We start from the raw sequence: 27,798 nt of genomic DNA on the forward strand, positions 1-27,798 counted from the left end.
ACTCAAAGACAATTCCAGGCCAATAGGTTTTTGTATAGAAAAATATCTTTTCTTAGTTTATTTTAAGAACCACAGGTTCAAATTTTACATGTAATACTTCAAATGAAAGGTATTGCAGGTAAGTACTTTAGGAACTTTGAATAATCACAATAGCATATATACTTTTCAAATAAATCACATATAGCTATTTTAAAACTAGACAGTGCAATTTTCAACAGTTCCTGGGGGAGGTAAGTATTTGTTAGTTTTGGTAGGTAAGTAAACGACCTACGGGGTTCAAGTTTGGGTCCAAAGTAGCCCACTGTTGGGGGTTCAGAGCAACCCCAAAGTTACCACACCAGCAGATCAGGGCCGGTCAGGTGCAGAGTTCAAAAGTGGTGCCCAAAACGCATAGGCTTCAATGGAGAAGGGGGTGCCCCGGTTCCAGTCTGTCAGCAGGTAAGTACCCGCGTCTTCGGAGGGCAGACCAGTGGGGTTTTGTAGGGCACCGAGGGGGACACAAGTTAGCACAGAAAGTACACCCTCAGGAGCATGGGGGCGGCCGGGTGCAGTTTGCAAACACACGTCGGGTTTCCAATGTAAATCAATGGGAGACCAAGGGGTCTCTTCAGCGATGCAGGCAGGCAAGGGGGGGGGCTCCTCGGGGTAGCCACCACCTGGGCAAGGGAGAGGGCCTCCTGGGGGCCACTCCTGCACTGGAGTTCCGATCTTTCAGGTCCTGGGGGCTGCGGGTGCAGAGTCTTTTCCAGGCGTCGGGATCTGGGAGTCAGGCAGTCGCGGTCAGGGGGAGCCTCAGGATTCCATCTGCAGGCGTCGCTGTGGGGGCTCAGGGGGGGCAACTCTGGCTACTCACAGTCTCGTAGTCGCTGGGGAGTCCTCCCTGAAGTGTTGTTTCTCCACAAGTCGAGCCGGGGGCGTCTGGTGCAGAGTAGCAAGTCTCACGCTTCCGGCGGAAAACGCAGTTGTCTTGAAGTTGCTTCTTTGGAAACAAAGTTGCAGTCTTTGGTGAACAGGGCCGCTGTTCTCGGGAGTTTCTTGGTCCTTCTAGAGCAGGGCAGTCGTCTGAGGATTCAGAGGTCGCTGGTCCTGGGGAAAGCGTCACTGGAGCAGTTTCTTCAGAAGGGGGGAGACAGGCCGGTAGAGCTGGGGCCAAACAGTTGGTGTCTCCGTCTTCTCTGCAGGGTTTTTCAGCTCAGCAGTCCTCTTCTTCTTAGGTTGCAGGAATCTGAGTTCCTAGGTTCAGGGGAGCATCTAAATACAGAATTTAGGGGTGTGTTTAGGTCAGGGAGGGCAGTAGCCAATGGCTACTAGCCCTGAGGGTGGCTACACCCTCTTTGTGCCTCCTCCCAAGGGGAGGGGGTCACATTCCTATCCCTATTGGGGGAATCCTCCATCTTCAAGATGGAGGATTCCTAAAAGTCAGAGTCACTTCAGCTCAGGTTGCCTTAGGGGCTGTCCTGACTGGCCAGTGACTCCTCCTTGTTTTTCTCATTATCTCCTCCGGCCTTGCCGCCAAAAGTGGGGCCGTGGCCGGAGGGGGCGGGCAACTCCACTAGCTGGAATGCCCTGTGGTGCTGTAGCGAAGGGGGTGAGCCTTTGAGGCTCACCGCCAGGTGTTACAGCTCCTGCAAGGGGGAGGTGATAAGCATCTCCACCCAGTGCAGGCTTTGTTACTAGCCACAGAGTGACAAAGGCACTCTCCCCATGTGGCCAGCAACATGTCTCGAGTGTGGCAGGCTGCTAAAACCAGTCAGCCTACACGGGTAGTTGGTTAAGGTTTCAGGGGGCACCTCTAAGGTGCCCTCTGGGGTGTATGTTACAATAAAATGTACACTGGCATCAGTGTGCATTTATTGTGCTGAGAAGTTTGATACCAAACTTCCCAGTTTTCAGTGTAGCCATTATGGTGCTGTGGAGTTCGTGTTTGACAGACTCCCAGACCATATACTCTTATGGCTACCCTGCACTTACAATGTCTAAGGTTTGGCTTAGACACTGTAGGGGCACAGTGCTCATGCACTGGTGCCCTCACCTACGGTATAGCGCACCCTGCCTTAGGGCTGTAAGGCCTGCTAGAGGGGTGACTTATCTATACTGCATAGGCAGTGTGAGGTTGGCATGGCACCCTGAGGGGAGTGCCATGTCGACTTACTCGTTTTGTCCTCACCAGCACACACAAGCTGGCAAGCAGTGTGTCTGTGCTGAGTGAGGGGTCCCCAGGGTGGCATAAGATATGCTGCAGCCCTTAGAGACCTTCCCTGGCATCAGGGCCCTTGGTACCAGGGGTACCAGTTACAAGGGTCTTACCTGGATGCCAGGGTGTGCCAATTGTGAAAACAAAAGTACAGGTTAGGGAAAGAACACTGGTGCTGGGGCCTGGTTAGCAGGCCTCAGCACACTTTCAAATCAAAACATGGCATCAGCAAAGGCAAAAAGTCAGGGGGTAACCATGCCAAGGAGGCATTTCCTTACACAACCCCCCCCCCCCCCCCCCAAATGAAAGAGGATGAGACTAACCTTTCCCAAGAGAGTCTTCATTTTCTAATTGGAAGAACCCGGAAAGGCCATCTGTATTGGCATGGGCAGTCCTTGTTCTGTGTTCCACTATAAAGTCCATTCCCTGTAGGGAGATGGACCACCTCAACAGTTTTGGATTTTCACCTTTCATTTGCATCAGCCATCTGAGAGGTCTGTGGTCAGTTTGAACTACAAAGTGAGTACCAAAGAGGTATGGTCTCAGCTTCTTCAGGGACCAAACCACAGCAAAGGCCTCCCTCTCAATGGCACTCCAACGCTGCTCCCTGGGGAGTAACCTCCTGCTAATGAAAGCAACAGGCTGGTCAAGGCCATCATCATTTGTTTGGGACAAAACTGCCCCTATCCCATGTTCAGAGGCATCTGTCTGCACAATGAACTGCTTGGAGTAATCTGGAGCTTTTAGAACGGGTGCTGTGCACATTGCTTGTTTCAGGGTGTCAAAGGCCTGTTGGCATTATACAGTCCAGTTTACCTTCTTGGGCATTTTCTTGGAGGTAAGTTCTGTGAGGGCTGTCACTATGGATCCATATCACTTCACAAACCTCCTGTAATACCCAGTCAAGCCAAGGAATGCCCTGACTTAAGTCTGGGTTTTTGGAGCTGCCCAGTCCAGAATAGTCTGGATCTTAGGCTGGAGTGGCTGAACTTGGCCTCCACCTACAAGGTGTCCCAAGTAAACCACAGTTCCCTGCCCTATCTGGCATTTGGATGCCTTGATAGAGAGGCCTGCTGATTGCAGAGCCTTCAAAACCTTCTTCAGGTGGACCAGGTGATCCTGCCAGCTGGAGCTAAAGACAGCAATATCGTCAAGATAAGCTGCACTAAAGGACTCCAAGCCAGCAAGGACTTGATTCACCAACCTTTGGAAGGTGGCAGGGGCATTCTTTAAACCAAAGGGCATAACAGTAAACTGATAATGCCCATCAGGTGTGGAGAATGCTGTCTTTTCTTTTGCTCCAGGTGCCATTTTGATTTGCCAGTACCCTGCTGTTAAGTCAAAGGTACTTAAGAATTTGGCAGCACCTAATTTATCAATCAGTTCATCAGCCCTTGGAATGGGATGGGCATCTGTCTTGGTGACAGAATTAAGTCCTCTGTAGTCCACACAAAACCTCATCTCTCTCTTTCCATCTTTGGTGTGAGGTTTGGGGACTAAGACCACTGGGCTAGCCCAGGGGCTGTCAGAGTGCTCAATGACTCCCAATTCCAGCATCTTGTGGACTTCCACCTTGATGCTTTCCTTAACTTGGTCAGACTGTCTGAATATTTTGTTTTTGACAGGCATGCTGTCTCCTGTGTCCACATCATGGGTACACAGGTGGGTCTGACCAGGGGTTAGGGAAAAGAGCTCAGCAAACTGTTGCAGGACCTTCCTGCAGTCAGATTGCTGTTGGGTAGAGAGGGTGTCTGAGTAGATCACTCCATCAACTGAGCCATCTTTAGGGTTTGATGAGAGGAGATCAGGGAGAGGTTCACTCTCAGCTTCCTGGTCCTCATCTGTTACCATCAACAGATTCACATCAGCCCTATCATGGAAGAGCTTAAGGCGGTTCACATGGATCACCCTCTTGGGGCTCCTGCTAGTGCCTAGGTCCACCAGGTAGGTGACCTGACTCTTCTTCTCTAGCACTGGGTAAGGGCCACTCCATTTGTCCTGAAGTGCCCTGGGAGCCACAGGCTCCAGAACCCAGACTTTCTGCCCTGGTTGAAATTCAACCATTGCAGCCTTTTGGTCATACCAAAACTTCTATAGCTGTTGGCTGGCCTCAAGGTTTTTACTTGCCTTTTCCATGTACTCTGCCATCCTTGAACGTAGGCCAAGTACATAGTCCACTATGTCTTGTTTATGGCTCATGAAGAGGTCTCTCCCAGCCTTCTTTCACAAGAGCTAGTGGTCCCCTTACAGGGTGGCCAAACAGAGGTTCAAAGGGTGAGAACCCTACTCCCTTCTGAGGCACCTCTCTGTAAGCGAAAAGCAGACATGGCAAGAGGACATCCCATCTCCTTTTGAGTTTTTCAGGGAGCCCCATGATCATGCCTTTTAATGTCTTGTTGAATCTCTCAACAAGGCCATTAGTTTGTGGATGGTAGGGTGTAGTGAATTTATAAGTCACTCCACACTCATTCCACATGTGTTTCAGGTATGCTGGCATGAAGTTGGTACCTCTGTCAGACACCACCTCCTTAGGGAAACCCACTCTGGTAAAAATACCAATGAGGGCCTTGGCTACTGCAGGGGCAGTAGTTGACCTAAGGGGAATAGCTTCAGGGTATCTAGTAGCATGATCCACTACTACTAGTATGTACATATTCCCTGAGGCTGTGGGAGGTTCAAGTGGACCCACTATGTCCACACCCACTCTTTCAAAGGGGACCCCCACCACTGGAAGTGGAATGAGGGGGGCCTTTGCATGTCCACCTGTCTTACCACTGGCTTGACAGGTAGTACAGGAGACACAAAACTTCTTGACTTTCTGGGACATGTTGGGCCAGTAGAAGTGGTTGACTAGTCTCTCCCACGTCTTGGTTTGTCCCAAATGCCCAGCAAGAGGAATATCATGGGCTAAGGTCAGTATGAACTCTCTGAACTCCTGAGGCACTACCACTCTCCTAGTGGCACCAGGCTTGGGATCTCTTGCCTCAGTGTACAGGAGTCCATCTTCCCTATAGACCCTATGTGTTCCAGTTTTCTTGCCATTGGACTCTTCAGCAGCTTGCTGCCTAAGGCCTTCAAGAGAGGGACAGGTTTCTTGCCCCTTACACAACTGCTCCCTTGAGGGTCCCCCTGGGCCTAGGAGCTCAATCTGATAAGGTTCCAACTCCATAGGCTCAGTTCCCTCAGAGGGCAGAACTTCTTCCTGAGAAGAGAGGTTCTCTTTTTGTTGTTGTGTTGCAGCTGGTTTCCCAGTTGTCTTTCCTTTTCTCTTGGTAGGCTGGGCCCTTTTTCCAGGCTCCAGCTCTACTTTTTCACCCTGAGCCTTGCACTGTGCCCTTGTCTTGACACACACCAGTTCAGGGATACCCAGCATGGCTGCATGGGTTTTCAGTTCTACCTCAGCCCATGCTGAGGACTCCAGGTCATATCCAAGCAAACAGTCTACTGAGATATTTGAGGAGACCACCACCTGTTTCAGGCCATTGACCCCTCCCCACTCTAAAGTTACCATAGCCATGGGATGTACTTTAGTTTGATTGTCAGCATTGGTGACTGGATAAGTTTGTCCAGCCAGGTATTGACCAGGGGAAACCAGTTTCTCTGTCCCCATGGTGACACTGGCACCTGTATCCCTCAGGCCTTCTACACTTGTCCCATTAATTAAGAGCTGCTGCCTGTATTTTTGCATGTTAGGATGCCAGGCAGCCAGTGTGGCTAAATCCACCCCACCCTCATAGACTAATGTAGCTTCAGTGTGACACCTGATTTGCTCTGGGCACACTGTTGATCCCACTTGGAGACTAGCCATTCCAGTGTTAGCTGGAGTGGAGTTGGAAGTGGTACTTTTCTTGGGACAGGCTTTGTCTCCAGTTTGGTGTCCAGGCTGATTACAGCTACGACACCCGGCCTTTCTGGGATCAAAGTTTTTACCCTTGTACCCAAAATTGTTTTGTGAAGAGGCTCTGGGCCCACCCTCCTGTGCAGGTTTTTGGGGGCCTGAAGAAGATTCTTTACTATTTTTGTTTTTGGATGTCTCAACACCCTTCCCCTGGGGAGGCTTTGTGACCCCTTTCTTTTGGTCACCCCCTGTGGAAGTCTTGGTCACCCTAGTCTTGACCCAATGGTCCGCCTTCTTTCCCAATTCTTGGGGAGAAATTGGTCCTAGGTCTACCAGATGCTGATGCAGTTTATCATTTGAACAATTACTCAATAGGTGTTCTTTCACAAATAAATTGTACAGCCCATCATAATCATTAACACCACTGCCTTGAATCCAACCATCCAGTGTTTTCACTGAGTAGTCCACAAAATCAACCCAGGTCTGGCTCGAGGTTTTTGAGCCCCCCTGAATCTAATTCTATACTCCTCAGTGGAGAATCCAAAGCCCTCAATCAGGGTTCCCTTCATGAGGTCATAAGATTCTGCATCTTTTCCAGAGAGTGTGAGGAGTCTATCCCTACACTTTCCAGTGAACATTTCCCAAAGGAGAGCACCCCAGTGAGATCTGTTTACTTTTCTGGTTGCACAAGCCCTCTCAAAAGCTGTGAACCATTTGGTGATGTCATCACCATCTTCATATTTAGTTACAATCCCTTTAGGGATTTTCAACATGTCAGGAGAATCTCTGACCCTATTTATGTTGCTGCCACCATTGATGGGACCTAGGCCCATCTCTTGCCTTTCCCTTTCTATGGCTAGGATCTGTCTTTCCAAAGCCAATCTTTTGGCCATCCTGGCTAACAGGAGGTCCTCTTCACTGAGGCTATCCTCAGTGATTTCAGAGGTGCTGGCCCCTCCTGTGAGGGAAGCAGCATCTCTGACTATCACAGTTGGAATCGGGGATTGAGGGTCCCTGGGTTCCCTAGTTAGGACTGGAAGGGGGGAATTCTCCTCCAAGTCACTAACATCATCCTCTGGGGTGTCATCCTCAGAGGGGTTGGCTTTTTCAAACTCTGCCAAAAGCTCCTGGAGCTGTTGTTTGGAGGGTCTTGAGCCAATTGTGATTTTCTTTATTTTGCAGAGAGACCTTAGCTCCCTCATCTTAAGATGGAGGTAAGGGGTGATGTCGAGTTCCTCCACATTCATCTCTGCACTAGACATTATGGGGGTCATTCCGACCCGCGGATTCACCGCCAACAGGCTGGCGGTGCATCCAGGCCAATTACCGCCACGGTCAGAAAAGGGAAACCGGCGGTTTCCCGCCGGTTTTCCCCTGGCCGGAGGAATCCTCCATGGCGGCGCTGCAGGCAGCGCCGCCATGGGGATTCCGACCCCCTTCCCGCCAGCCTGGTTCTGGCGGTTTTGACCGCCAGAACCTTGCTGGTGGGAACGGGTGTTGTGGGGCCCCTGGGGGCCCCTGCAGTGCCCATGCCAATGGCATGGGCACTGCAGGGGCCCCCTAACAGGGCCCAACAAAGATTTTCAGTGTCTGCATAGCAGACACTGAAAATCGCGACGGGTGCAACTGCACCCGTCGCACCCTTTCCACTCCGCCGGCTCCATTCGGAGCCGGCATCCTCGTGGAAGGGGGTTTCCCGCTGGGCGGGCGGGCGTCCTTCTGGCGGTCGCCCGCCGGCCCAGCGGGAAACTCAGAATTACCGCGGCGGTCTTTTGACCGCGCTGCGGTATTCTGTCGGGGGAACTTTGGCGGGCGGCCTCCGCCGCCCGCCGAAGTCAGAATGACCCCCTATGTTTCTAAAAGTTGGAATACTTTTTAAGAATCTAAAACTAGCTCTAGAATCTAATTCAAACTTTCACAAAACTTTTCAACTCTAAAAGAAATGCTAAACAGGGACTAACACAAGGCCCTAGCAGGACTTTTAAGAATTTAGAAAAATAGTTCAAATTGTAAAAATTAGTTTCTAATGACAATTTTTGGAATTTGTCGTGTGATCAGGTATTAGCTGAGTAGTCCAGCAAATGCAAAGTCTTGTATCCCACCGCTGCCACCAATGTAGGAAGTTGGCTCTGTATGCACTATTTCAAAATAAGGAATAGTATGCACAGAGTCCAAGGGTTCCCCTTAGAGGTAAGATAGTGGCAAAAAGAGATAATACTAATGCTCTATTTTGTGGTAGTGTGGTCGAGCAGTAGGCTTATCAAAGGAGTAGTGTTAAGCATTTGTTGTACACACACAAGCAATAAATGAGGAACACACACTCAAAGACAATTCCAGGCCAATAGGTTTTTGTATAGAAAAATATATTTTCTTAGTTTATTTTAAGAACCACAGGTTCAAATTTTACATGTAATACTTCAAATGAAAGGGATTGCAGGTAAGTACTTTAGGAACTTTGAATAATCACAATAGCATATATACTTTTCAAATAAATCACATATAGCTATTTTAAAACTAGACACACTGCAATTTTCAACAGTTCCTGGGGGAGGTAAGTATTTGTTAGTTTTGGTAGGTAAGTAAACCACCTACGGGGTTCAAGTTTGGGTCCAAAGTAGCCCACCGTTGGGGGTTCAGAGCAACCCCAAAGTTCCCACACCAGCAGCTCTGGGCCGGTCAGGTGCAGAGTTCAAAGTGGTGCCCAAAACGCATAGGCTTCAATGGAGAAGGGGGTGCCCCGGTTCCAGTCTGTCAGTAGGTAAGTACCCGTGTCTTCGGAGGGCAGACCAGGGGGGTTTTGTAGGGCACCGGGGGGGACACAAGTTAGCACAGAAAGTACACCCTCATTAGCACAGTGGCGGCCGGGTTCAGTGTGCAAACACACGTCGGGTTTCCAATGTAAATCAATGGGAGACCAAGGGGTCTCTTCAGCGATGCAGGCAGGCAAGAGGGGGCTCCTCGGGGTAGCCACCACCTGGGCAAGGGAGAGGGCCTCCTGGGGGTCACTCCTGCACTGGAGTTCCGATCTTTCAGGTCCTGGGGGATGCGGGTGCAGAGTCTTTTCCAGGCGTCGGGATCTTGGAGTCAGGCAGTCGCGGTCAGGGGGAGCCTCGGGATTCCCTCTGCAGGTGTCGCTGTGGGGGCTCAGGGGGGGCAACTCTGGCTTCTCACAGTCTTGTAGTCGCCGGGGAGTCCTCCCTGAAGTATTGTTTCTCCACAAGTCGAGCCGGGGGCGTCGGGTGCAGAGTAGCAAGTCTAACGCTTCCGGCGGGAAACGCAGTTGTCTTGAAGTTGCTTCTTTGGAAACAAAGTTGCAGTCTTTGGTGAACAGGGCCGCTGTTCTCGGGAGTTACTTGGTCCTTCTAGAGCAGGGCAGTCCTCTGAGGATTCAGAGGTCGCTGGTCCTGGGGAAAGCGTCGCTGGAGCAGTTTCTTCAGAAGGGGGGAGACAGGCCGGTAGAGCTGGGGCCAAAGCAGTTGGTGTCTCCGTCTTCTCTGCAGGGTTTTTCAGCTCAGCAGTCCTCTTCTTCTTAGGTTGCAGGAATCTGAGTTCCTAGGTTCAGGGGAGCCTCTAAATACAGAATTTAGGGGTGTGTTTAGGTCAGGGAGGGCAGTAGCCAATGGCTACTAGCCCTGAGGGTGGCTACACCCTCTTTGTGCCTCCTCCCAAGGGGGGGGGTCGCATTCCTATCCCTATTGGGGGGATCCTCCATCTGCAAGATGGAGGATTACTAAAAGTCAGAGTCACTTCAGCTCAGGTTGCCTTAGGGGCTGTCCTGACTGGCCAGTGACTCCTCCTTGTTTTTCTCATTATCTCCTCCGGCCTTGCCGCCAAAAGTGGGGCCGTGGCCGGAGGGGCGGGCAACTCCACTAGCTGGAATGCCCTGTGGTGCTGTAACAAAGGGGGTGAGCCTTTGAGGCTCACCGCCAGGTGTTACAGCTCCTGCAAGGGGGAGGTGATAAGCATTTCCACCCAGTGCAGGCTTTGTTACTAGCCACAGAGTGACAAAGGCACTCTCCCCATGTGGCCAGCAGCATGTCTTGAGTGTGGCAGGCTGCTAAAACCGGTCAGCCTACACGGGTAGTTGGTTAAGGTTTCAGGGGGCACCTCTAAGGTGCCCTCTGGGGTGTATGTTACAATAAAATGTACACTGGCATCAGTGTGCATTTATTGTGCTGAGAAGTTTGATACCAAACTTCCCAGTTTTCAGTGTAGCCATTATGGTGCTGTGGAGTTCGTGTTTGACAGACTCCCAGACCATATACTCTTATGGCTACCCTGCACTTACAATGTCTAAGGTTTGGCTTAGACACTGTAGTGGCACAGTGCTCATGCACTGGTGCCCTCACCTATGGTATAGCGCACCCTGCCTTAGGGCTGTAAGGCCTGCTAGAGGGGTGACTTATCTATACTGCATAGGCAGTGTGAGGTTGGCATGGCACCCTGAGGGGAGTGCCATGTTGACTTACTCGTTTTGTCCTCACTAGCACACACAAGCTGGCAAGCAGTGTGCATGTGCTGAGTGAGGGGTCCCCAGGGTGGCATAAGATATGCTACAGCCCTTAGAGACCTTCCCTGGCATCAGGGCCCTTGGTACCAGGGGTACCAGTTACAAGGGACTTTCCTGGATGCCAGGGTGTGCCAATTGTGAAAACAAAAGTACAGGTTAGGGAAAGAACACTGGTGCTGGGGCCTGGTTAGCAGGCCTCAGCACACTTTCAAATCAAAACTTAGCATCAGCAAAGGCAAAAAGTCAGGGTGTAACCATGCCAAGGAGGCATTTCCTTACACTGACATCATACCAATACTCCCAATGACACTTTAGGATTTGCCATATTTCCCTGGCTCAACTCATCATCGGATTCCAGGCCTTTTGGCAAGCTATTTACTCTGCCATCTAGCAGGAGGATCAAAGTCCTCCCCACAGAGTAGAGCCTTTAACAGAGCTTAGCTCAGTTCCTGGAAAAGTAAGGGGTGGGGAGAAAATGTGCATCTGTTAATTAGCTTGTCACACTGCACCTAGGCTGGCACATCACAGGCACACAGGAACAAAGGAGGGCCAGACCGCTGGCCGGAAAACAGGAAGTGCTAGTCCTTTTGTTGGTGGGAAAAGATCAAGCAGCTCTGTCAGCTAGGGGCGATGCCCATGGAAGGTTTTTTCAGAAACAACTTGAAGTTGCCATGTTGGAATGTTCTAGATTGCAGTGCAGGAGGGTTGGGATGGGGTGGAGTGATGATGTAGCGCAATAGGATTGGCCAGGGGTGTCTGGCTTATAGAATGTTTCACTCTGGCTTAAAAAAAAACCTGCACAAGGAGCGACTGATAAGAGGATGCTAGACGAGGGAGAACGTCAGCAAAAGAATGCTAGCTGGAAGGAGAAGCACGCAGGACATCCTGCCACACAGCTTCGGCCATGGGCAGGAGAGAGGCCAGTTGCTGCTGCCTGCAGACGGGAGTCAAAACGAGCATCGCTGGTCCCACCCCAGGTGGGTGCATTAGAATGTTGCCGGTTCCAGTGTTGGTAAGATAAGGCACCGGGGGAACCGGCAGGGGCTGTAGTTCTTGGAGCTCTCTGGGGTGTAAAATTAAAAGGAACACAGTGCAAGGCCTGCCTCATTAGTAATGACACTTCCTTATATTGTGATATTGCATCTAGTGTAGGTGGAGATATTGAGGAGGTGTGTAACATGATATGAGGGTATCACCAAAGGTATTTCCATCTACCCTGATTGTACATATTTGTACTTTAATGCATATTATTTATTAGTGTATGTACTATGAGTACTTTTTCTTTTTTTTATGTAAAAAGCACTCAGTGGGGAGTAATTTGAGTGTTGTTGCTCCGTCCCAGTGAGCTGGGGTTAATACCTCACACCGCCTCCCTTGAGGAGGCCTTGGACTGCTTTCTTCTCTACCCTGAAAGAGTCAAGTGCTACAGTGGGGTACTCGTTCCCAGTTAAAAGACGATTGTCGACCAATTATTTGTGAAGGACTCACATCCTTCTCAAATAATTACTCAATTTCTTACACTCTGTGTTTCTCCAAGACTGCGCATCTTTTTATGTAAACTTTTTACTTTTGATAGGGCCCAGTTGTTGTAATATTTTTCTCATCTCAAGTTTTCTTCCAGTCAGTAAATCATGTTCCAAATAAATAACGCACCCCTTCGGCTTACATCCCAGATGTGAAAAGCCTCATATGTGCCAAACTCAGGCTCCAAATCATGTTACTTTGTCATTTAACTTTATATATCATTTTATTCTCACAACATGGGACCGCATCCACATGATCTACAGACCTGGCTACACCTCAATAGCAAGGCCTATCATACTTCACAGACTTCCTTCTAGGCAGAACTGGTGTAGGTCTACAACAATATGGCTTTGGGGCTCACTATGGACAAGAGTTCCATTTAAAGATGGCCGCCGCCATGAGTTATAGTTCTCTTTCAGTTTCATTGACTGCTCTTGGTCTGCTCAACGATGATGTTCTTAAGGTATCTGTCTATCCGGCATTAGCTGTGCCATCATTAAGTTGGTGTTGTTATACCAGTCCCAAGAACCACAGGGATTCACAGTTGCTCTATTATTTGAGCCTGTTTATTGATGCTGCCCAATTGGCATTTTGTGGCCTCTTGTCTTCGACTTTGAAGCCTTCTTATTTAGCATCAGACTCAAATTTGGGGTTTAGGTTTGCTTAAAATCAGCATGGAGCGTTCTTGAACCTGAATCTCCACTTTTGAGGGTTTGTTGATGGGTGAGATGCAGTGCTTAATTTGAGCTGGTGGTTTCCAGTGCTCGGCACTGACACTTAAGGCCTGATTTATATCTTGGTGGTAACGGTTCCGCCATTGCTCTTCTGACGGAAAACCAGCCCGCCTCCTTGGCGGTCCGACTGCCCAATTTAGATATTGGCGGTCCCTTTGACTTTAACCCACCCGCATCCCACCTACTCTGCCAGGGATTCCTATGCACTGCCACAGCGCCATAGGAAAGAGTGGCGTCAGCAGGACTCCAGCCACACTTCCTGCTGCGCAGATTTGGATGTGCCTTACCGCTAAGCCAAAAGTGGCAGTCCGACCTCCACTTCTGGCTTGGAGGATTGGGTCCAGCGACGTCCTTCCTCCATCAGCAAACTGCTGCCAATACGACAGGAGGACTGTTACATCTAAATATGGGTGGCGGGAACCTGCCAGCCGGACAGCTGGGAAGAGCACTCCGTTGTGGCGGTGTGCGGCTCAATCGCACTACATCTAAATACTGCGGGCGGGAGACTGTCGCCATGGTAAGACCATCAAGATCTAAATCAGGCCCTCAATTGTCAGCACTGGTGCTTGTAATACTCTGCCACATGGTGGCACTGTCTGTCTAATTTAGGTATAAGCACAACAGCTGTTTATTAATCCAATATACATTTACATTGATGTATACCTGCCTCCCAAGCCATCCTTATAGCTTTGGGGGCCTAAAACAGTATGAATTGTCACACTTGCAGCAGTGTGATGGTTAGTTGTTGTGTTAGCACTGCGGACGAGGGCCCTGGCACTTATGTTTTTTTCACAAATTAAGCACTGGTGAGTCAACAGGTAGCCAGCAACCTAGTGCAAGTGTGCCCACACTCTGTCTTCGACTATGCCTGTAGGAGTTATTTTAGGAACTTTTCTGACACCGCTTTGAATAGAGGTCCTGACGCCTGTATCTGAAAACATGAAACTACAAAATAAAATTATATAACTTGTGTGTGGTGTGCAGCAGCTGGTGCCAACGATATTGAACGTACTTACTTCACATGTTTGTGTTTCCTCCTAGCTCCACCAGAGATACGACAAGATGGCCAGGCGGTGAACATCTCAGTGATGGCCAACCAGCCGTTGACCCTGGGTTGTGAAGTCACAGGCATACCCACCCCGTCGGTTTCTTGGTACAAAAACGGGCAGCTGGTAAGTGTAGGACGACATACCAACCTCCTCAGCGGTGGTCTGGGATACGATCAAGATCCGGACCAGCATGAGGCTGAAGCCTCTTTTTAAACACATGCCAAGTTTACCTCCACTTGCAAAATTGTGATTGCCAAGTAGTCTTATGCTCTAAAGGCTCACATGGATTATTGACAGGTAAACATGTTTTGCAGCATGAATCTTTTCTGTATTCACATGCTGTGCATTATTCTGCCATCTAGTGGTTGGGTCCAGAATTGCTCTTCTATAGTAATAGTCCTTTCTTTCTGTTTTTTTTTTTTTTAGCACCACATCTGTTTTCAGCTATTTGAATAAAACTGTGTTTGGTGTGGTCTGTGCTGAGGAAGTCCCTGGCACGACGAGGGGACATTGGGCAGGCTGTGATTAGTTGTGTCATTTTTAGCCACACGTGGCCAGTGGATGGCCTTTGCATACAAACATAAATAAACAGATTTCCTTTAACAAAAAGAAATGTCATTAATACAGATGTGATCAGTAAGCAAGAAGGAGAATGGCGCATTGGGGACACAAATCACCTGAAAACCTGTCATTAATCTGGATGTTAAAAAAAGTTGAAAGAAAAGAGGGGAAAAGAACAATTGGAGAAGAAATCAGAATCAGAAGTCAACCATAATCATTTCTTTTTGGTTGGAAATCTGAGAACCTCTGAGCCAGGAAATGAAAACTATAAAAAAAGAGGGAGACATTAGAAAACAAAAAAATGAAAGCTGGAAAAATTAAGCAATCATCTCTAGAAAATACAGAGGGATTCACGTTACTAGGGAGGCTTTCAATTCATAACGAAGGGCGGGCAGGTGATGTTTGTTTCCACATGTAAAGTTTTGGGCATTTAATTTTTTTAGTCCATTGAGTAGTTTGACAAGTTTACGGATTTTATTTCGTTTTTACTTGCGCAAAGTTTTTTTCTACGCACAACTAGAAAGCCTTTGCTCTAACAGATCCAACCCTAGTCACAAATAACAGTAGGAGTGCAGGTCATTTGTGGACATTTTGTATGCACAATTACATTGCACAGACAGAGCCCCTAAGGCTCTGGTAACAGGTGATGTGCTATTCTGGATGCAAAGGGCCTGATTCAGGAAGGTTACTTAACTTTTGAGTAAGTCAGCTACTTTTCTGCATTCACAAATTCCAAGTGTAAGTTACTCCAAAATAAAAATAATAAGTCCAGCAGTACGCACTGCTAGCCACTGGTCCTGCATCAGCCACCCGTTGAAAATACTAGAAAAAGGGACTTACGATAAAACCCCATAGGAAATAATGTTAAATTAAAATACACTATTTAAAATAGTTAAAATATAAATTAATGTTAAGAACTATATACAACAGCAGTAGTTATTTATTATTTAACTATACAATATGTAATCAACATTTTGAATTTGAGTAATGTAACAATATATTGAATTAAATTGATTACATTAATTTTAACCAGTTCTGTGCATCTCTTTTAATAATTATTAATGCACATTAGAAAAATATTTTTCTCTTTGGATGGGAATTTATTTTTTAATTTAAACTTCAGAAAAATAATTATAATCTAATTTAATACATTTCGATGAATTAAAGTTTTGATTCAAAATGTATTTAGTAGTGCTGTACTTTTTAAATTTTTGTTCTACATTTGAATAAAATAAATAAGATTATTTTGCATTAATTAACAAAATATATTTTTAATATTTATTTTAGTGTTAGGTAAACTTTTTTTATTTTTCCCTATACTTTACCACGTGGAGATCTCCACCTCAACTGTGGAGTCTCTCTATGGTAAAGTATAGAGACATTTTTTAAAAAATGCATTTAACTAAAAAATAAATATTACAAATATTGTTATGTTAAATAATAATGTAAATGTATTTTATATATTTATTTTAGAAGTAGAACAACATAGAAAAGCTACATTTTTAATTAAAACATTAATTAATACACAATTCATAATTATTAATCATTGATATTGACCCACAGTTGTGGCTCAGGGTTAGATCTTACACCTGAAGGACTGTCATTGGATCCTGTGCTGAAGCTCTGCACCTGAAAGGGACCATCCCGGAAACACTTGACGTCTAACCAGACATGTGCCCGGTGTTGCTAATGCCCTCAGCTTCTATCGGGCATGTGCCCGGTGCCGTTAATGCCCTCTGCTCCCTTGGAACCACCCTGGAAACACTCAGCCTCTACCAGGCATGTCTCCTGTGACGCTTTAGCGCTCAGCTTTTACCGGGCATATGTCTGGTCACGCTAATGCCCTCTGCTCCCCTGGACCCACCCTAGAAACACTCAGAGCCTGATTCACAAAGGTAAACGTAGACATTTGGGGGCATATTTATACTCTGTTTGCGCCGGATTTGCGTCGATTTTTTTTACTCAAATCCGACGCAAAGCTAACTCCATATTTATACTTTGGCGTTAGACCCGTCTAGCGCCAAAGATCTTGGAGTTTGCGTCATTTTTTAGCGTGGACACCTACCTTGCGTTAATGATATGCAAGGTAGGCGTTCCCTTCTAAAAAATGACTCTAAGGCATGGGCGCCTTATTTAAACTCCCGTGCAAAAATGATGCACGGGAGTGGGCGGGCCATAAAAAATGACATCCAGCCGCTTTTGCGTCATTTTTTAATGCCTGGTCAGGGCAGGCGTTAAGGGACCTGTGGGCTCGGAAGGAGCCCAGAGGTGCCCTCCCATGCCCCCAAGGACACCCCCTGCCACCCTTGCCCACCCCAGGAGGACGCCCAAGGATGGAGGGACCCATCCCAGGGAACTTAAGGTAAGTTTAGGTAAGTAGTTTTTTTTTTTTTTTTTTTTGTGGCATAGGGGGGCCTGATTTGTGCCCCCCTACATGCCACTATGCCCAATGACCATGCCCAGGGGACATAAGTCTCCTGGGCATGGCCATTGGGCAAGGGGGCATGACTCCTGTCTGTGCTAAGACAGGAGTCATTTCAATGGGGGTTGGGCATCGAAAAAAATGGCGCAAATCGGGTTGAGGCGAAAATTTTGCCTCAGACCTGACTTGCCCCATTTTTTGACGCCCAAGCTCCATTTTCCCCTACGCCGGCGCTGCCTGGTGTGAGTCATTTTTTTTGACGCACACCAGTCAGCTCCGCCGGCTAACGTCATTCAATAAATAAGGCGCCCGCATGGCGCTTTGGAATGGCGTTAGCCGGCGTTAAAATTTTTGACGCACAACTGCGTTGGCGCAGTTCTGCGTCAAAAAGTATAAATATGGCCCTAGGTCTGAACTTAGACCAAACATCCAAGTTTACCACTTTGGGAATTCACAAAAGGCATTTACGAGTAGTATCTTTAGGTCTGCACTCGGGACGGAGACTTGCTTGTACCGGGCATGCGTCCGGTGTCACTAATGCCCTCTGCCCCCTTGGAGTAGCTGCAGGCCACAGATTCAAACCCTGGCAGGGCTGGCTCAGCCTTTAATCCTGGTTGGGTGGTACATTGAGCAGGGTTCAGTAGGCGGCTAAAATAGACTGATATGTGAGCACGAAGTGAACATTCAGTTTGTGCTGTGCGATTGTGGATAGTCAGTAATAACTGACTGAGTACCTGAGTGGTCAGTGGCCATGGGGTCCCATCTGAGGGACGAGCCTCTGTCAGTCACCCTCACCACACCATGTGTTGTTCTCTTACTTTTTAACACACTCTTCTGTTCGTATGATCAATGCAGGTTTTGTTGAGAGAGAGACAAAGAGGGAGACAAAGAGAAAGAGAGAGAGGGAGGGAGGGTGAAAGCAAAAGAGAGAGAGATACAGAGGAAGAGAAATAAAGGGGAAGAGAGATTGGGGAGAGGAAGCAGAACATGGAGGGGGAGAGGGCAATAGGGTGATATATTATAAAATGGGTGTGAGGAGGGAGGCGAGTTTGAATGGTGATGGGGGGGAGACTGTATGGGTAGTTAAGGTTGATAATACTAACCTCTTGTCGTCCCTCCAGGTTGGAGATTCTGGCCTGAGCCCTTCTCTCGATGGAAGCCACCCACTGGTGTTCCACCGAGCACGGAAGGAAGATTCGGGCTCCTACAGCTGCCGGGCCACCAACAAGGCCGGGGAGGCGCAGAGGCACTACCTTCTGCTGGTTCTAGGTATGTTCCTGGGATTACGCACAGATAGTACCTTCTGCTGGTTCTAGGTACGTTCTTGGGATGACGCAGAGATAGTACCTTCTGCTGGTTCTGGGTAAGTTCTTGGGATGACGCAGAGATAGTACCTTCTGCTGGTTCTGGGTAAGTCCTTGGGATGATGCAGAGATAGTACCTTCTGCTGGTTCTACGTAAGTTATTGGGAAAGCGTGCAGACAGTACATTCTGATAGTTCTAGGTAAGTATCTGGGAAAAAAAAGCACATTACATTCTGCTGGTTCTAGGTATGCATGCAGTAAGGTTCAGAGACAGTACATTTGGCTGGTTCTAGGTATGACCTCAGGAAGGTGCAGAGGCAGTACATTCTGCTGGTTCTAGTTATGCACTCAGGAAGGTTTGAAGGCTGTACATTCTGCTGGTTCTAGGTATGCACTCAGGGAGGTGCAGAGGCTGTACATTCTGCTGGTTCTAGGTATGACCTCAGGAAGGTGCAGAAGCAGTACATTCTGCAGGTACTAAGTATGACCTCAGGAAGGTGCAAAAGCAGTACATTCTGCTGGTTCTAGGTATGACCTCAGGAAGGTGCAGAAGCAGTACATTCTGCTGGTTCTAGGTATGACCTCAGGGAGGTGCAGAGGCTGTACATTCTGCTGGTTCTAGGTATGCCCTCAGGAAGGTGCATAGGCTGTACATTCTGCTGGTTGTCGGTATGCCCTCAAGAAGGTGCAGCGGCTGTACATTCTGCTGGTTCTAGGTATACACTCAGGAAGGTTTGATGGCTTTACATTCTGCTGGTTCTAGGTATGCCTTCATGAAGGTTTGAAGGCTGTACATTCTGCTGGTTCTAGGTATGCCCTCAGGAAGGTGCATAGGCTGTACATTCTGCTGGTTCTAGGTATGTGCTCAGGAAGGTTTGATGGCTGTACCTTCTGCTGGTTCTAGGTATGCCCTCATGAAGGTTTGAAGGCTGTACATTCTGCTGGTTCTAGGTATGCCCTCATGAAGGTTTGAAGGCTGTACATTCTGCTGGTTCTAGGTATGCCTTCATGAAGGTTTGAAGGCTGTACATTCTGCTAGTTCTAGGTATGCGCTCAGGAAGGTGCAGCAGCTGTACATTCTGTTGGTTCTAGGTATGCGCTCAGGAAGGTGCAGCAGCTGTATATTCTGCTGGTTCTAGGTATGCCCTCAGGAAGGTGCAGCAGCTGTACATTCTGCTGGTTCTAGGTGTGCGCTCAGGAAGGTTTGAAGGCTGTACATTCTGTTGGTTCTAGGTATGTAGACAAGTAAGGTTTGCTTGAGGAGCCAGCATGCAAGGCAGTGGGAGCATGCAAGCGGTTAAATTCTCAGTTCGGTTTGGGCCTGATTTTGGGAGTTGGGTTACTCCGTTACAACAGTAATGGATAACCTGTCGGCCGAAATTTAAATCCCATAGACACAATGGGATATAGATTTCAGCGTACGGGATATCCGTCACTGTTTTGACGGATCAACCTGTCCACCAATATCTAAACCAGGCCCTTAGTTTTTACACATCATATGTATGTTTTGATCAGTGCTTGAGCTGGGATTAGAAACCAGGCCTCTGGGTTCAGGTAATAACTTAACCGGCAGACCACATCTGGGGTTTCATTCACAAATTAACAACCCTTGCACCAGTCCTTTTCAGGTCTGGATTTCACTCCTTCTGAGCTGCGCCCAGTGTGGTTCAGCTTTTAGACAAACATCTCAAAATATCCCCATAAACAATAAATATCGTGAGGATGATCTAACGCTACATCAAGACAAGTCCAAAATATGGGTGTTTGGGTTATGTGGCTGCTGCGTCTGTAGGACCTTCTCTGACTCTGTTTGGAGACCCTCTTGTGACAATGGCTGGGGACTGGGCTCCATCCTCTTTGTCGGACCTTGTTTGAATGGAGGCCATCACCTGACCATGGCTGGGTATTGGGCCTGCTGTGTTTGTAGGACCTTCTTTGATTGGAGGCCATCACCCGACCATGGCTGGGTATTGGACCCCACTGTGTTTGTAGGACCTTGGTTGATTGGAGTCCATCACCTGACCATGGTTGGGTATTGGACCCCACTGTGTTTTTAGGACCTTCTTTGATTGGAGGCCATCACCTGACCATGGCTGGGTATTGGGCCCCGCTGTGTTTGTAGGACCTTCTCTGACCCATGAAACGGCTAGGTTTGGGGGACCCACACTCTGTAGAACCTTCTGTGACCATGGCTGGGTTTTGGATCCTGATTTTTATGCTGAAACTCACTTTGATGATGATTTCCTGTTTCTCCCATCCTCCTCTGGCTTTTGAAGGCTGCTCTGTACTCCTTTGCTGCTCTTGGAGGACTCTTTACACATCTTTCTGCATGTTTCTCCACAGTGCCACCGGTGGTCTCTGGGACGGGTTCCTCGCAGGATGTGTCCGCCTTGGTGGGCTCTGAAGTGAAGCTGCGGTGCCGGAGCACAGGGGTCCCCACGCCTCAGGTGGAGTGGACCCTGAATGGGAGGTAAGTCTCATCCCCTCAGGCACCATGCTGTGCCAACATTTAGAATATTAAGTGAAACAACACAACTTTACGTGCAGCTCTCCCTGACAGTTTTGCAGCTGGTAAACGAAGGGTTGCATTATGACTGAAAAGCTTTGCCTAAGTTTTATTAGGGGGGTTGCAGCACATTAAATATGTCTCCTTTACTTCTGCCTCCCTAACCATCACATGTGGGATACCTTAGGGTTCCGCACTGGTCCTCTCCTGCGTACTGTTTTCATGAGGCCCATGCTATAGCTGATGAGATGAGAAAGGTTTAGCTCCATCCAGTATGAGAAAGATTGAGGACTGGCTAAGGAGTAGTGAACTGAAACCAAACTTGGACACAATGGAGGATGTCCTACTGACGCCCACTCCTGTTTCCCACACACTGGGTCTCATTAAACTTAGAACAAAATTCTAAGTTTAGACCTGAAGTCTAAGTTTAGACCTGAAGTGTAACTTGATCAGTAGTAAAGTTAGACGTTTGGTCTACGTTTAGACCAAAAGTCTAACTTAGACCAAAAGTCTAACTTTACTACTGGTAAAGTTGCACTTCAGGTCTAAACTTAGACTTCAGTCTAGGCTTACCTTCATGAATCGGGCCCACTGCCCATAACCACCATGTATACAAAGCGTTGCCACCAGATATGAGGAGAGAGTGAATTATCTGGGCTTAGTCTGAAATTCAGACCTCAGTCCAACCCTGCAGACTGAAACCAGACCAGAGATTGCTGGTTTAGGTTCCTTCAGCTGTGGAAACCCCTCCACTCCACGCCTCATAAGAAGGTGCATCAGCCTTGATGTGTCCTTTACAGAGGTCTCCTCCAGTCCAAGGTACACCTTATGCAATGTGTTTAGAACGCAGCTGCTTGATCAATGCGTGGACTTAAAAATGAGATCATGTTTCTGACCTTAGGTCTGCACACTACCTTCCCATGAATGCCAGAGGGAGCTTTAAAATCTCATAAATGTCTGCAGAGTTTCAGACCTGCCTATCCTACCAACAAGCAGGGCTACTACTGTCCAGGGATGACCCCACTGTCACCCAGGTGTTCCCTCCTGGCTCTGTCCTCTATGAGGTGTCGATCTCAGAGAGGACATATAGACATCCAACATTTGGTGTATGTTCCTTGGCAGTCGTGTGTGCCCAACCGACATGTGCATGCTCTCTCTCTCACACACACATGCACCACTCACACACACACATATCTCCATCCCAATATAAAAATGTACAGACCTTAAATTATTGACTTATATTTGATTGATTTTCAAAGGATGAAATGCTGGTTTGGGTCATGTGGGGATTCATGCATATGACCTACTCATTCCCCCAAGTTTCTGCTGCAAACGCCTTACCCCACTGAGCTATGTTAGGTGATGTTACCGTCCATGTGTGCCCACACTGCTGTGGATAAAGCTTGTACCTCTGCTTCCTCCTACCATGTTTCATGTGCCCTTCTTACCTATTGAATCACAAACTGCAGTATCCTTTGTTTCCTATAATGGCTGCCACCAGGGAAATTATTCTTTTGCGGCAGCAAAGTAGGTCTGTCGGTACCCTGGTTCCAAATTTGAGGCTGCAGCTCCGAAAGGGATGATGGAAAAAAAGGCTCCTCGCCCAATAAGATCTCTCGCTTTTTTTAAATTCCTGGACTCATGAATAATTCAAGAATCGTAAATGGCAGTGATATTACAAAATGTTAAACCTTTAAAGCCTGCGCTACAACTTTTAAAACATTAATATTTCAAAAACTACTGAATGGATTTACTCAGTACTAAGAGCAGCCTGCTTTCTGAGTTCAGTTCTGCACTCATGCAAAGTTCGGTTTAAATGTAGTCAGCCGTGGCAGGCTATAGGCGTAAGCAAAATATCCTAAGGGAGTTTAAAAGGGAAATAACTTTTTTTTTCAACCCTTCTTAACTTTTTTCTCTGAACGGATCCACGTGAAATTTGTCATACTGAAGCATAACAGACTAAGGGTCTGATTTAAATATTGGCGAATATAATGGGTTTTAGATTTTGGCAGATGGGATGTCCGTTACCGTTGTGACCGTGTAACTCGTCCGGCAATATCTAAATCAGGCTCTAAGTTAGTAATTTGCCAAATTTTGCACAAATCCGTCCACACTGTCAAAAGTTTTAGGCAAATAAAAAATGCCTTTTCAATAGAAAGTGCATCTGAACCATAACTACGCTCTGGGGACCAACACTGTGTTTTTATACATATATATTTATAAAGTTAACTCTACCGCTAAGGACAGTCCTCCCGCCTCGTGGCGGTGTTGCTCCAGTTACAGGGCAAGAACCACGTGTATCAGAAACTAATAAATCCCAACAGAAAATGAGCGCTAATGGGAAAACAGTCCAAAAACTTTAATTAAGGGGAAGGGCACAAAGCGGTGCATCTGAATAGTCTTTGGGCCTGATTTACAGTTTGGCGGACGGATTACTGCGTAACAAACGTGACGGATATCCCGTCCGCGGTATTACGATTCCCATAGGATGTAACTTTGTCAATAGACACAAGGCATCGCCAGTGTGATTTTACCCTACTTTATAAAACTAACTGTCTGCATCCTGGTTTTGGTTAAATACCTTTTTGAAAGCAAATACGCACAAATAAATGCCTTGGCATAAACCATTTGTGCAGATACCCAGAGTGTAATATTCTATTTATCACTTTGTTGAGGGAGGGGAGGGGGCATCATGACGCACTCTAGGCTTTGCTTGCGAGTCATGGCCCCGCCCACACTCTTGACTTTAGTAATAAATAGCTTATTACACTGCACATTTGCATATATTCTAGACTACATGTGATGTGGTTAAGAAAGTATCTGCTTATACCTCCCTTCACACTATTGCATTAGTCAATATTCTGACTCCATTACTTGTAGGACAGTATATAAACCACACTGGGCCTCTGCACAAAGGCAGTTATGCGGTAGCATGTGGAAAATGGATGTCCGCTGTGTGGTGACCAGATACTTGGCTTATCAAGGACAGTGCGACAGTGCCCTCATGTGGTTAGTCGGTGGTAGTGCACGCTGCCTACAGCTAAGGTCTCCTGCTTTGGCTTTTCTCTGCTTGAGTGCAGCTTCACCATAGATTTTAATTCCAGACTCCCAGGCTTAATCAGTTCTGCTTCCAAACTTCATCAAAACATATCCTAGAGCGATCGGAAATGCACACAGTCACTAAGAATCCACATCCCTCAGACCTGTGGTCACAGCACAGATCAAGCTCCATGCGAGCAGGGGTGTAGCTTCAGGGGGGAGATTGTTTGGAGTGTTACACCCACAATATATGTATTTTATGGTAAGTAGTTGGTTATAGGTGATTTCAGTCGGGTTTGGTGGGGTGTCTGTCGGATTTCACAAGCTTTTTACATACTCACAGACAAAAACGCACTCTCTCAACATCTCTCAGCTTTGAAAGTCTTCAAAAATGTTGGTTATTTTAAAAAATATTGTGATTTCTCTCTTAGTTCTCCTACCAGTTTGCATTTCTCGCCCTTTTCACTGCCCCTTATGCCCCTTTCATGCGCCCCGCTTGTGGTATAATGTATTATAACTCTATATTGTCGGAAAAACTGAAGATCACCCCCCTCCTCCCCAAAACCAGCCTTATTGAGCAAGCCACGCCCCTGCCCTAATCCGTGCAGGGTCATACATTCATCTCTAAACCCAAGTCCAACTGTTTCCACAGCCCTGCCACGTTTTCCAGGTCCATGCGTGATGTGCTACTCCATTCCTGGTTTTTCCTTTGAATTCTGGGACTTGTAGTCTTGTTCTTTGCATTATAAAACAGGACTACAACTCCCAGAATGCAAAGAAAAAACCTGGAGTGTAGCAGCACATCACGCATGGAGCTGGGAAACTTGGCAGCCATGACATAGATTCATGCAATGCGGCTTGGCGGCCGCTATACGATCGATATGTTATGTATCTGAGAACTATATATTTATCTCTTGAAATACAACTTTGTGTTACAAACACTCACTTTGCTGTACCGTTGATCTGGGTGCAATTTCTGACTCCCCACGACTCTTTGTTCCTAGTCTCCTGTTATTTTTTATTTATTTTTTTGTCTTTTTTTTGTTGCAAATTAAGCATTGCCCAGTGCAACAGCTAGCAGTGCCTGCCTGCGCCAGGTCATGCCTGGAGCGGCTGTGTGTGGCATGTTCCACTCCCCACCTCTCAGCTCTTCGGGCGGGTTCCCAGGAGTGAGGCGCCTGGCACGGGCACCTCGAATACAAACACAAGGATACCTGTCAGAGGCCCCCCTGGCGACGGGCACCGCCCCAGGTACCTCGATGGGCACACGGACATCCAACACCAACATTTTGTACAGCCCGAGGGTGCCTCTCTGGAAGCCTCAATGTGTCGATGATGCACCTCTAGGCGCTATACACATCTGAGAGTTGTGTTAATAAGGTGTGGTTCTCCATCTGTCCCAGCACAACGTGTCCGGGCAGAGGAGGCCTCAGGTGAGTGAACCTGGTGCCAATCAATCAGGAATTTGTAAAGCGCACAACTCACCCGTGAGGGTCTCAAGGCGCTCACCCTATAAACATGTCCCAAACCAGGTGTCAGAGACGCGGTCTAAAGGAGCCTGTCCGCGGTCTCTCACCCTTCACTCTGGAGACAAAAATGCAGCAATAACACCTGGGAGGGAGGTGCGCCCCCACCCCGGGACCCCTCACTCAGCCAAGTCCGTTCACTTTTCACTTTGTAGTGTGGGAGACTCGAGGCCCCCACCCTAGGAATTTTGACAGCGTCCTTGCAATGAAAGCACAGTCTACGCCCCCCCCCCCCCCCCACAGCAGTCTCAGGCACTCTGGTGAAAGGAGCCCTTGTGGAGCACTTGAGCACACCTGGGACAGCTGTGCACCCCCAGGAAAGAACATTGTGCAGTTATGGGAGGAACAAAACCACGACCCCCCCCCCAAAAAAAAAAAAAAAAACAACTTCCCCAACCCCTTACTTCAAACTTCTTTGCTCATCACCAGTAAACCCCCCCCCCCAACCCTTTCTGGGGTAGTTTTATTTATACACATTGTAAGGAAATGCCTCCTTGGCATGGTTGCCCCCTGACTTTTTGCCTTTGCTGATGCTATGTTTACAATTGAAAGTGTGCTGAGGCCTGCTAACCAGGCCCCAGCACCAGTGTTCTTTCCCTAACCTGTACTTTTGTATCCACAATTGGCAGACCCTGGCATCCAGATAAGTCCCTTGTAACTGGTACTTCTAGTACCAAGGGCCCTGATGCCAAGGAAGGTCTCTAAGGGCTGCAGCATGTCTTATGCCACCCTGGAGACCTCTCACTCAGCACAGACACACTGCTTGCCAGCTTGTGTGTGCTAGTGAGAACAAAACGAGTAAGTCGACATGGCACTCCCCTCAGGGTGCCATGCCAGCCTCTCACTGCCTATGCAAGTATAGGTCAGTCACCCCTCTAGCAGGCCTTACAGCCCTAAGGCAGGGTGCACTATACCATAGGTGAGGGTACCAGTGCATGAGCATGGTACCCCTACAGTGTCTAAACAAAACCTTAGACATTGTAAGTGCAGGGTAGCCATAAGAGTATATGGTCTGGGAGTTTGTCAAACACGAACTCCACAGCACCATAATGGCTACACTGAAAACTGGGAAGTTTGGTATCAAACTTCTCAGCACAATAAATGCACACTGATGCCAGTGTACATTTTATTGCAAAATACACCCCAGAGGGCACCTTAGAGGTGCCCCCTGAAACTTAACCGACTGTCTGTGTAGGCTGACTAGTTCCAGCAGCCTGCCACACTAGAGACATGTTGCTGGCCCCATGGGGAGAGTGCCTTTGTCACTCTGAGGCCAGTAACAAAGCCTGCACTGGGTGGAGATGCTAACACCTCCCCCAGGCAGGAGCTGTGACACCTGGCGGTGAGCCTCAAAGGCTCACCCCTTTGTCACAGCCCAGCAGGGCACTCCAGCTTGCTGGAGTTGCCCGCCCCCTCCGGCCACGGCCCCCACTTTTGGCAGCAAGGCTGGAGGGAACAAAGAAAGCAACAAGGAGGAGTCACTGGCCAGTCAGGACAGCCCCTAAGGTGTCCTGAGCTGAGGTGACTCTAACTTTTAGAAATCCTCCATCTTGCAGATGGAGGATTCCCCCAATAGGGTTAGGATTGTGACCCCCTCCCCTCGGGAGGAGGCACAAAGAGGGTGTACCCACCCTCAGGGCTAGTAGCCATTGGCTACTAACCCCCCAGACCTAAACACGCCCTTAAATTTAGTATTTAAGGGCTACCCTGAACCCTAGAAAATTAGATTCCTGCAAACTACAAGAAGAAGGACTGCCTAGCTGAAAACCCCTGCAGAGGAAGACCAGAAGACGACAACTGCCTTGGCTCCAGAAACTCACCGGCCTGTCTCCTGCCTTCCAAAGAACTCTGCTCCAGCGACGCCTTCCAAGGGACCAGCGACCTCTGAATCCTCTGAGGACTGCCCTGCTTCGACGACGACAAGAAACTCCCGAGGACAGCGGACCTGCTCCAAAAAGACTGCAACTTTGTTTCAAGAAGCAGCTTTAAAGAACCCTGCAACTCCCCGCAAGAAGCGTGAGACTTGCAACACTGCACCCGGCGACCCCGACTCGGCTGGTGGAGAACCAACACCTCAGGGAGGACCCCCGGACTACTCTTCGACTGTGAGTACCAAAACCTGTCCCCCCTGAGCCCCCACAGCGCCGCCTGCAGAGGGAATCCCGAGGCTTCCCCTGACCGCGACTCTCTGAAACCTAAGTCCCGACGCCTGGAAAAGACCCTGCACCCGCAGCCCCCAGGACCTGAAGGACCGGACTTTCACTGCAGAAGTGACCCCCAGGAGTCCCTCTCCCTTGCCCAAGTGGAGGTTTCCCCGAGGAAGCCCCCCCTTGCCTGCCTGCAGCGCTGAAGAGATCCCTTGATCTCTCATTGACTTACATTGCGAACCCGACGCTTTGTCTAACACTGCACCTGGCCGCCCCCGCGCCGCTGAGGGTGAAATTTCTGTGTGGGCTTGTGTCCCCCCCGGTGCCCTACAAAACCCCCCTGGTCTGCCCTCCGAAGACGCGGGTACTTACCTGCAAGCAGACCGGAACCGGGGCACCCCTTTCTCTCCATTGAAGCCTATGCGTTTTGGGCACCACTTTGAA

The 27,798-nt window shown here is 48.3% G+C and overlaps 1 protein-coding gene across 2 annotated transcripts in view; it reads left to right on the top strand.

The window, feature by feature from the left end:
- Window positions 1-27,798, top strand: part of HMCN2 (hemicentin 2) — an 816,728-nt gene that overhangs the window by 384,142 nt on the left and 404,788 nt on the right. For both annotated transcript variants that reach the window (XM_069237054.1, XM_069237056.1), the window contains exons 27-29: window positions 13,842-13,972; window positions 17,954-18,101; window positions 20,480-20,606. In XM_069237054.1, the coding sequence (XP_069093155.1) occupies window positions 13,842-13,972; window positions 17,954-18,101; window positions 20,480-20,606 (406 nt within the window). The remainder of the gene's footprint in view (window positions 1-13,841; window positions 13,973-17,953; window positions 18,102-20,479; window positions 20,607-27,798) is intronic.

Source organism: Pleurodeles waltl, chromosome 6 (genome assembly GCF_031143425.1).
Source record: "Pleurodeles waltl isolate 20211129_DDA chromosome 6, aPleWal1.hap1.20221129, whole genome shotgun sequence".
Classification (NCBI taxonomy): domain Eukaryota; kingdom Metazoa; phylum Chordata; class Amphibia; order Caudata; family Salamandridae; genus Pleurodeles; species Pleurodeles waltl.